Source organism: Sminthopsis crassicaudata, chromosome 1, assembly GCF_048593235.1.
Source record: "Sminthopsis crassicaudata isolate SCR6 chromosome 1, ASM4859323v1, whole genome shotgun sequence".
NCBI classification, from domain to species: Eukaryota; Metazoa; Chordata; class Mammalia; order Dasyuromorphia; family Dasyuridae; genus Sminthopsis; species Sminthopsis crassicaudata.
This window is the reverse complement of record NC_133617.1, coordinates 153,983,863-153,995,110: the sequence shown is the minus strand read 5'-3', so window position 1 is coordinate 153,995,110 and position 11,248 is coordinate 153,983,863. Positions and strand designations below refer to the sequence as shown.

The 11,248-nt window shown below is 36.5% G+C and overlaps 1 protein-coding gene across 4 annotated transcripts in view; it reads left to right on the top strand.

Moving 5' to 3' along the window:
• Window positions 1-320: 320 nt before the first annotated feature.
• The window catches only part of OSGIN2 (oxidative stress induced growth inhibitor family member 2), a 34,209-nt gene continuing 23,281 nt past the window's right edge, over window positions 321-11,248 (top strand). The window contains exons 1-4 of one of the 4 annotated variants that reach the window (XM_074270044.1): window positions 372-673; window positions 3,703-3,779; window positions 9,732-9,886; window positions 10,655-10,776. Coding sequence is in view for 3 of the 4 variants with exons in the window: in XM_074270024.1 (XP_074126125.1) it covers window positions 630-673; window positions 9,732-9,886 (199 nt within the window). In the remaining variant the exon portion in view is untranslated. Of the gene's footprint in view, window positions 674-3,702; window positions 3,780-6,597; window positions 6,619-9,731; window positions 9,887-10,654; window positions 10,777-11,248 lie in introns of those variants that run through there. The other 3 variants (XM_074270035.1, XM_074270024.1, XM_074270015.1) reach the window with 3 other exon arrangements.

The window sequence follows — 11,248 nt, the reverse complement described above, 5'->3', positions numbered from 1 at the left end:
CACCTCGCAGTCCCCAGCAGCGCAGCGTGACCCCAGCCGCAAGGGCGTGCGCGCAGTCCCCGCCGCCCCCAGCCACAGCGGCACGAGCCCCGACGTCGCGGCTCGCGCCTCCTCGCGATCCCGGGTACCGGACCCGGGAGGTGCGGAGGGCGGAAGTCGCCTCCTGCTGAGCCCCTCAGCTAGGCGACTCCTCGGCCCTCCACCCGTCACGGCCTCCTTCTTCCGTCAGTCCCCGCCCCCACCAGCCGGTCTCTTCTCCGCCAATCCCCATCTAGTGCCGCCAACACCGCACCTGCGAGGAGGAGCCCGGCGGCCCAGCCGTCTTGTCGGCGTCCTCCTCCCGCCCCCCGCAACCCCGGCGCCCCGAGATCATCCCCGCCCCCGTCGTCACCTCACCCGCGGCTACCGTCTCAGTCTCGGCTGCACTGTCCCTAAACGGCGGCGGGAGCGGAAGCGCCTGCTCCAGCTCTAGCGGAGACGGCGCCGCGGCGGCTCGAGTCAGCCGGCCGGCACGAGGGACACAACTGCCGCAGCGCCGAGGAAGAGAGCCGAGGCTGCGAGGCAGCGGGCAGCTGCGAAGATAGGGCCGGCGGAGGAGCGGCGGCGTGTCCCCGCTCCGGAGCCGCTCGATGCCGGTGTGGTGCTGCCGGTGCTCCCTGGCCGGTCATTTCAGGTGAGCGTGGGGGTGAGGCAGGGATGGGAGAGATAAGCGGAGAGCCGTGCTCCCCATCCCGTGGCCGCAGGACCAGGCTCTCTGGGCGGGGACTCCCGAGGTAATCGCTGCGTGGGGCCGGAGATGGGTCGAAGTACGGCAAGGCCGCGTAGGGGGGTCGTTCTGCCCTTGGAGTTTCAGGATAAAGTTTTAGCGGCGAGGGCAGAGGGGGCGGAGGCAGGGCCCTTTCCAGGCCCTCTTCTCCTTTTGAATGATTTCAGATGTTCCGAAGGCAACTTTGCCATCTATGAAAGGGCACAGGGTTAGCTTCGAACCTTATAAGCCCCCTAATTTAAAATATGATTAGTTAACTTGAAACGCTAACTCTGCTCCCCGGAAGCCTCTTTAATCTTAGAAATTCCTTTTGGAAAGAAATTTTAGAGTTTATATATTTTATTGTTCTGGAAGATTTTTATTTTCAAACAAGCGAATTTTTTATTCTAAAAAAGTCCTTTTTGACATCTCTGCTTACTTTGCAACTTGAAATTTAACCTATTCAAAATTTAGTGAAGTTACCTTTAGGAAGAAAAAAGGACATCTTTAAATATGATAGTAACTTGAAAAGAATTCGGCTGGTTAGCAGGAAAAAAGTGTGACTTTATAAGTGCAATAATTTTAACTTTATAATTATAATTTTTAACTTTATAAAGGCAAAGTTTATATTTCAACTAAGAATCTATCTTCAGGCTAATTTTGTAGCTCTCCATATTTTCCAATAATAATAATTCAACCCCATATATATTTTGTGCCTTTTTCATAACCACAACCTGTAATGGAGGTAGTATAAGTATTATTATTCCATTGTCCAGAGATCTAGAAAAGATCATTAGAGCCTCTGACCATTTTATTGTACAAAGGAGGAAACTGAAGCCTAGAGCTGTTAAGTGACTTGTCACATGGGCGTTAGTCTCTCCACCAACTCCTTCCTTCTATACTTGAGACCCAGAGAAGTTAACTTGGTCACAGTCATATTACAAAGGCATTAAGTAGTAGGGCTGTTAGTAATCTCAGGCAGAGTGGAGATTCAAACCCAGATCCTTTGACAGTAAATCCACACCACTAGCCTTGGTTTAAAGACCCTAACCCAGGTCCTTTGACTGTAGATATCTATTTTCCTACCACTGCCTTCCATATAAGTGAGATATAAACACCATTTGTGTCAAATAAAAATAGTGTTTTATTTTCAGAAACTCAGCAAATCTATCTACAGATAACTCCAGGCTGTTATTGAGAGAATAGTAGTATATTTGAGGACATAGTCTGTGCCAGGGAGGCCTGGAAAGCAACTTCTAAGTCATATCAAAAACTTTGAAACTTAACTTTGAAACTTCCTGAACACCCGGACAGCTTTCAGATAAAACTTGCTTTCTTCAGTCATTACATTTCTGCATACCTCACAATTTGAAACTTGCACCCATTTAATTTCATTTTTCAGGAGAAACATTCTTTTCAAAGAAATTAGAAATATTTGAAAATTAAAGTGTCAGGAAATTCCTTGACTTTTTACTGCAGTTTTGTTGGAGAAAGCATTAAAAAAAAAACATGGAATTGCCCCCCCCCCAAAAAAAAAGACAAAAAAACAAAAATTATTTTTATCTCTAGACAATCAGGAAGGAAAGGGGAGTGAACATAGACTTTTCTCCCTATAATTTGGGGGGGAAGCACTTTTTTTTTTTTTTTTTGTCAAATCAGTTCCTAGTTTAGAAACCTGGATAAAAAATTTCAGTTTTTTTTTTTTTTTTGATTGTTTTAAGAATTAAAGGATTCATTTCTCTTATGGAAATCCTCTTATGGGATGGGGGGGCAGCTAGGTGATGAAGTAAATAGAGCACCAACCCAGAAGTCAGGATGACTTGAGTTCAAATTTGATCTTAGACACTTACTTTTTTCTAGCTGTGTAACCATGGACAAGTCACTTAACCCCAGTTGCCTTAGGGGGAAAAAAAAGTTTGGATGTGCATGGCACTTTGGAAGAGGAATACTTCTTTATATATTGATTTTTCAAAGGAGAAAAACTCTTAACCTGAAAATGGACAATTATTATTTTTCATTTTATTGAAAGGATCTCTTTTTCATATGTACATATGTACTGAAGTCTGAGGATTGCCTCACATAATAATACAGGCAACAAAATATGACACTGATTACTTTTTCAAAAGCTACTACATTTATATTTGCTACCAAAGTTGAATTTTTAACAAATATGTGTTCTTTTTTCCATCAGTATTCTTAGGGTGTGATACATGATTATAAATTTAGCAAATTCCCAAAATTGACTGAAAGAGAATAATTGATTTAATATTGGTAAGTCACATGTAACCCATTATCCTACATGGAGAAAGCATAGTTAACCCAGATACAAAATAGAAAGTTATCTTCTATTTTTAAAAATTAACATTTTTGATGTCTTTTGCTTTTACATCACATTCATTTCTAGATAATATACTTTTTTTCTTCTACTCAGAGACATTCTTTGTTACAAAGATTAAGAGAAAAGGGAGGAAAAGACAGTACAGTAAAATCAGCCAACATATCTATGGGTTAGATTGGAATAGGCAGTTTCCTATATACCCAATTTTCAACTTCTGTAGTGAAAGCATTAAAAATATTTTTTAACATCTTCTTTCAAGTTTGGTCTTTATAGGTCATTGTAACCAGCTTTAGGTTTCTTTCCTCTTATTGTTCTTTCTTGTTATTTACATTGTTGCCATTATACACATTGTTTTCTTGCTTCTGCTTTTTCTCTTGTTTACTATTATAATTGAATATTTAGGAACATTTTAATGTTGAAAACATAACTCTTGTTTGTTAATTTATAAAGCATAATCAAGCAGTATTGTTTTACTCATGTTTTATCTTGTTCTTTTCTTGTCTCCAGTCTAATTTATAGATCTGTCTATTTAGCAAGCATCCCACTAAAATTGAACAGAATCCTGGTATTTTGTGTTACTACAAAACTGATTAACAGTCAACAATACTTCTGTTTTCAGAATATTTCAGTTCTGCTTGAAATTCAGAATTAGATGTCCTTCATGATGTTCTGTACCCAAGTTTAATTTGTAGTTAGGTAAGGCAAAATTTTTATTTAAAAATGGAAAGTAAAAAGTTTGAGCTGCTCTCAGTACTTCAATATATTTGACTTTGAATGAAAAGAAAGTATTTTGAAGAATTTTTATTTACACTGATCATCTACAAGGGAGAAACATTTTTGTTGGTAACTAGACTATGCTTTGGAACTTGTTAGATTACTAGCATGATCAAGCAGATTATAACCTTAGGCTTAAAAGCACAAGTTGGGTTCTCAGCCTTTATATTTACAGGGACAGAATTCTCATGAAAAAGGTAATACTTATATTAGAACCTTATTCTTGTATTCTGTTAGAAACTCAAATCTAAGAATAGCTTCAACTAGAAAACAATTTTATGAACTCTTCTGTCATTCACCATTTTCAAAATATTATATATTTGAATATCTGTCATGTTGGGATTCTGCAATGCACTTAAAAGATGAACATCTTAAATATTTCATGGCTTATACCTTTACATTTTCCCAATGTTAGAGCATTCCAAGAGTTTTGAATGTTGTTGGTCTTTAAACAAAATTAATTATTTTTAAAAGATGTCAGATACTCATTTATATTCACTCTTAATTATTTTCCTGTTAATAGTTTGCTTTTTGATACTATGCAAAATATTCATGAATTCATCCCACAATTTATTAAATACCTCAAATTTTGTCTTTTATCCCTTCTCTTTCAATAGTGATAGTTATGTGTAAACAAGAAAAAAATTAATTTTCCTGTTGTACTTCCACATCTGGCAGAAAATAAGGGCCATTTAAAATATTTTTTAAAAAAATTATTTAGGGGCAGCTAGATGGCTCAGTGGATAGAGCACCAGTCCTAAAGTCAGAAGGACCTGAGTTCAAATTTGCCCTCAGATACTTAATACGTTCTAGCTGTGTGACCTTGGTCAAGTCATTTAACTTCATTTGCCTCAGTAATATAAAATAAAATAAAATAACATTATTTAACATTTTACTTCCTCCACTAGTTATGTTTAAAAGCAAATTTCAATATCCATTTTTTAAAATTTTGAGTTCCAAATTCCCTCCCCCTCTGTTAAGCTGAGAGGGAGTTTGATATAGTTTAAGTGTGCAGAAGGACTGTGTAAAAAAATAAATTGATCAACTTTGTAAAGGTATGTATTAATAAATGTTGTAATATTGCTTTTATGTAAATGTAGAGACAGCTAGATGGTAAGTGATAAAGGACCAGGCCTGGAGTTTAGAAGACCTTACTTAAAAAATTAGCTATTTGATCCTAGGTGTAAGATACTTTACCTTCCACCGAAATTTCCTCAACTGTAGATGGGGGGATCAGGATTAGCACTTACCTTGCAGCATTGTAAAAAACAAGTGAAATAATAATCGTAAAGTACTTAGCATAGAGTGCCTGATACATAGTAGGCACTTTATAAATGTTTGTTCCCTTTTCTCTTCCTAAATGTATTTCTTTTTGCAAGTAATTTTTAAAATAAATCATGGAATAGAGATACAAAATGGTATAGACTATATAGACAATAAATAAGCATTGTGCTAACAAGGCAATAACATTTATTTCCTCTCTACAAAGCAGAAATAACAAAAGTAGCAATTGATTATATAAAGCTATTATCCAAAAATATTAGCAGTACAAAGAAGTATTCTGTCCTTTAGAATATTGCTTACTATAGTTGAACATTTAACTAATTGTTAATAAAAAAAATTTAGAAGGGAGTGTTGTTACAGCTATATGGCTTCACTGCAGCTGACCTTGGAGTCAGAATGACCTGGTTTTAAGTCCTGGCTTTGGAACACATTGGTTGTTTGACCATGGGCAAAAAAACACTTTTAGCCTCTCATTGTTCTACAAACTCTCTCAGATGTCACTTCTCAAATTACTACTTCTTTTTTTTTTTTTTTCTTGGCTATGTTTTTTTTTTAATTTTATTTTGTTTTTTATTAATTTTTATAATTATAACATTTTCTTTGACAGTACATATGCATAGGTATTTTTTTTTTTTTTTTAACAACATTATCCTTTGTACTCCCTTATGTTCCGAGTTTTTCCCCTCCTTCCCTCCACTCCCTCCCCTAGATGGAGGCATTCCCATACATGTTAAATATTTTGTAGTATATCCTAGGTACAATATATGTGTGCAGAACCGAATTTTGTTGTTGTTGTTGTTGCAAAGGAAGGATTGTATTCACAAGGTAAAAAAATAATCTGGGAAGAGAAACAAAACAAAACAATACAATGCTCACAGTTTACACTAATTTCCCAGTGTTCCTTTTCTGGATGTAGCTGATTCTGTCCATCATTGATCAATTGAAATTGGATTAGCTCTTCTCTATGTTGAAGATATCCACTTCCAACAGAATACATCCTCATACAGTATCATTTTTGAAGTGTATAATGATCCCCTAGTTCTGCTCGTTTCACTCAGCGTCAGTTGATGTAAGTCTCTCCAAGCCTCTCTGTATTCCTCCTGTTGGTCATTTCTTACAGAACAATAATATTCCATAACATTCATATACCATAATTTACCCAACCATTCTCCAATTGATGGACATCCATTCATTTTCCAGTTTCTAGCCTCTACAAAAACGGCTGCCACAAACATTTTGGCACATACAGGTCCCTTTCCCTTCTTTTGTATTTCCTTGGGATATAAGCCCAGTAGTAGTACGGCTGGGTCAAAGGGTATGCACATTTTGATAACTTTTTGGGCATAATTCCAGATTGCTCTCCAGAATGGTTGGATTCTTTCACAACTCCACCAACAATGCATCAGTGTCCCAGTTTTCCCACAGCCCCTCCAACATTCATCGTTATTTGTTCCTGTCATCTTAGCCAATCTGACAGGTGTGTAATGATATCTCAGAGTTGTCTTAATTTGCATTTCTCTGATCAGTAGTGATTTGGGGGGGCAGCTAGGTGGTGCAGTGGATAAAGCACCAGCCTTGAATTCAGGAGGACTCAAGTTCAAATCTGGTCTCAGACACTTAACACTTCCTAGCTATGTGACCTTGGGCAAGTCACTTAACCCCAGCCTCCCAAAAAAAAAAAAAAAAATAGTGATTTAGAACACTCTTTCATATGAGTGGAAATAGTTTTAATACTTCTCAAACTTCTTGTTCTCTCATTATACTTTTAAAAGTTATTGTGGCTTATATCTATTGATATTTAGCATAAGAAATTAAAATATCTTTGTACCTTAAGGAAAATATTTTTGATCTTACAAATACTCTGAAAGATTCTTTTAAGAATCACCAGGTCCCCTGACCACACTTTGAGTATACCACTATGGCTCCAAGGCTTTTCACTGACAGATATGCTGTAGGCTCTACATTGGTAGAGGTCATTTCTACACTGGTTTCTTTCCAATGAGGAAGTCTCAAGTTCAGACTCAAGATGTGGGGGCGGGGGAGGGAGAAGATTGTTATTGAAAGAACAGTAGTCCTAAGAAAGACTTAGAGTGAGAGGTTTCTACTTTTGACTGTTCAACTTAGCTCTGAGAAAGTCACTTAAATCAACAAACATTTATTGTGTAGGCAACTTATCAAGTGCTAAGTATATAAGGATGGAAAAGAAAATATAATCCCTGACTCTCAAGAAACTTAAATCCAATAGGAAGGATAACACAATAAATAATAAATAAGGTAGAATTCAACAAAGAAATCCAGTGCTGTAAGAAAGTTTTGAGGAGGGACTCCACATTTTACTTGTAGAAAATTAGAGGAGATTTCATGAAATGAGCCAGAAGCTGAATGTATGCTTGAAGGAAGAGAGATTTCTGTATATAGAGGCAAGGGGAGAGGAGATAAACTGGGAAATAGCCAATTTAAGTAAGCAAAGAAGAGCAATGTGGTAGAAATTTGGATGTGGAGGGCCTGACATGTCAGTCTAAGGCATTTGTCTTTTATCCCATAAACAGTAGGAAAGCTTTCTTGCAGGAAAATGACATGGTCACATCTACTCTTTAGGAAACTTATAGCATATATTTAAAGGATGGATTAGAGAAAGTGAGGACTGAAAGGGATACTGGTTACTTGTTGTAATAGGTCAAATTAAAAGCAAGAGGGTAGAAAAGAACTGGAATGGAACAAAAGAAATACTTTATATAAAGGTTGATAGGACTTTAAATGAACAGAAGAACTAAGGGGAGGAAAAGCTAAAATGACTCCAGAGGCTTTGAAGCTTGATAATGTTCAATACATCTATACATCTATATTATTTAAAGGTCAGATTTTGGTGGATAGATTACATGGATTCCACTTTAGATATGTAAGCTTAGGTGCAAGTGGCTATGGTCAGCAGGTTATTGGAGGAGAGATAGGTTTGGATATTTATAGATATGCAAGTCATCTCTGTATAGGTGATACACTGAAACCATAGCAATGGGTAATATATATTGGAAAGAGCCCCCCCTGCATTTTAAGAAATCATAAAGGAAACTATATGGAATAGAAGAGTTAATGGGCCCAGTTTTTTTCAGGAAAAAAAATTGATATCACCTCTCTGATGTTATAAGTCCTTTTGAAAATGAAGAAGAGTGAAGTCCTCATGAGAATGAAGAACAAACAACAACTGGAAAGAGACTACAAAGAGAAGAGGCCTAGGAGAGCCTTGGGAGATTACCTAACTGTTTTGAAATTTAACTTCCTTATTTTTTTCCTTCCTAAAACACTCCCTTTCTGAACTTCCTCATTTCTGTTGAGGACACCATTATTTTTCCAATTACCCAGCTTTAGAATCTCAGTGCCATTGTTGACTTCTCGCTGTCTCCTTCATTCCATATAACCAATCATTTGGCACACATTGATTCTACTTCTGTAGCATCTCTCATCTTTGTCCTAATCTCTTTACTCACATAGTCACTACATTGAGTTCATCAAATCTTGCCGGGTAGTCTCCTACTTTGCTTCTGCTTCTTCTCTTCTAAATCCAAGGTCTGACTGGGTACTTTCACAGAGGCCCCAGTCTGTCTTACCAGTCTCATTATACTCTTTCACACATTCTGCAGTCAAGCCAAATAAGCCTTCTTACTATTCTCACACATGATACTCCATTTCCTTTATTTGTATCTTTGTTTAGGTTATCTCCTCAGTACCTTCTTTTAGAATCTCAAATTCCTCAAAACTCAACTCAAACAGCATCTTCTCCATGAGTCCTTTCCTATCTCCTCTCAGCTAGTGCCTTCCTCCTCAAACATTACTTTGTATATAATTCTTTGTGTACATGTTGTCTTCCCACTGTACTGTGTAAGCTTCTTGATGTCACAGACTGGTTTCTGTCTTTGTAACCTTAGTGCTTAGTACATAATGGTTAATAAATTCTTTTGGTTGATCTTAAGATTCCTTTACTTCCATTTTACATATGAATCTAGATTTTGAATTTCAGGAGACCCTCCCTGTTTTAGATGGTGATTCTTGGGTACACTGACATCTGCTAGAACCAAAATACAAGACGTTAGATTAGCTCTGAGTTGTGTGTTCAACAGGGATTGGTTGCCTACATTAGTATATTAGCAAGGAGTATGATGAATATTTTAAACTCAACCAGGTTTTATGCATACCTCTATAAAGTTAGCAAGTTATCTTATTGCATAATTTTTAAGTTGTATGTTTCTAAATTATTTTAAAATATGATACAGATATATTTGCATTTCAGAATAATCAAAAATGTCTTGCCTCTGAGACATATTTGTATAACCTAATGAAAGTTACTTTACCGCTCAGTGCTCTAGACAGCTCTCTAAGATTATAAATTGTAGAGAAAGGGCTGACCTGTGTTGTTAGAAGTTTGCTCAATCCATGTATTGTTGAAATCATAGGACAACCTATCCTAGTTAATTTAACAGTGATAGAATAAATGATAGAAAAATCTAAATGATAGAAAAATCTGAGAGTTTCTCAGAGTATAAGTAATTGCATGAAGATTGTATTAATTGTAACTTTTTTTTTTTCCCCTTAAAGAAACTATAGTGATCCTGAAACTGAAGGGCAGATTTTGAATTCCTTAGTACAATATTTTGGTGATAGTTTCAGCAGAAAAGTTAAAGCGATGCCATTAGTTGAAGAAATTTCTTTACCTGAAGACTCATCACTGACTTTGCCTGTGGTGATAGTAGGTAAGTTATTTCAATTTTCGTGTTTTGAAGCCACTGGCTTTTTTTTTATTTGTTTGTAAAACCCCTCATCTGTTTAAAGACAGCTCAAGCTCCTGTTGACTAGAGGGCATTATATGAAATTTTAAACTGGAAACTTAAATTTCTTAGTCTAAAATACAGTTCCCTTAATGTATTTAATATTTATGAAATCACAATTAAGTTGTTGGTGAGAAATTATGATTGACTTTTATAATGTATTAGTTAAGGAATCATAAATAAAAGAAAGTATTAGTATCCTGGTATAAAAAGAAGTACTCTGCTTAAAAAAAAACTTCTTGCCAGATATAAACTAGTAAATTTGTGGAATGATTGTATAACTGTTGTAGTACAAACAGTTAATGTAACCTCAAAGCTATCTGGACCTGCACCCTCAATTGAGCAAAAGAGCCATGTAAATATTATATATGCCAACCATATTTAATGATATTAAACATAGCAATTAACAAGTATTTATTAAGCACTTACTGTGTACCAGGTACTAGGAATAACAGTGAAAGGACACCATTCTTCTCTACCTAATGCTTATAGATTTAATCTACTATTTTCAGTTTTCACTGAGTACATTTTCTATATGATAGTTTTTCCTTAAATGCAAGGATTTAATAATTTGGCTGTCAGTTTGAGATTTAATCCTCTCTTTTTATGGCACAAATCTAGTGAAACTAGATATAGAATTAGACAGGGACAGGAAGGTTTGGTGAGGTGAATAAACTGTCTTTTGGTCTCAAGGTTAAACAGCTTAAGGACCTTTGCATTCCCTGAGCTGGCAGAGGATATTATAAAGAAGAAGGGAATATCTGCCCGCTCTTTAGAGCTGGATGTGGGTGATTGTTAAAGAAGAAGAAAAGAAAGTGAGTTTATAAATCTACTCTGGCAATCTCTGCCAAATGTAGTAGTCATGGAGTTAGCAGTGGTAGAACCTAAGTCAAGAAAAAATTTTCCTTCTGATTTCTATTCTACACATGTAGGTCCTAACTTTTGAGGTGGGTGAAATGCAATAATAATAATAATAATAATAGCTTTTATTATTATTACTCATTATTTTATTCTTGTCAGAGGACAGAGGGAATATAATCTTAAGGCTGTATGTAGTTCAATAAAAATTCAGCAGGTTACCATTTAAGAACTCTTCTGTGCCAGCCAAAATGTGGGTGACATTTTTACAATTCCCCTAAGCTGAAGGCTGTGACTTATTCTAATATTATAATTCCATTATAGAAATTGGAGATCTTAAAAAGATACTCTTTGCATGTGAAGACCATTTGCCGGTTTAAGAGCTATAATCCAATGCCACTATGCTAATTCGAGTGTGATTTTAGATTC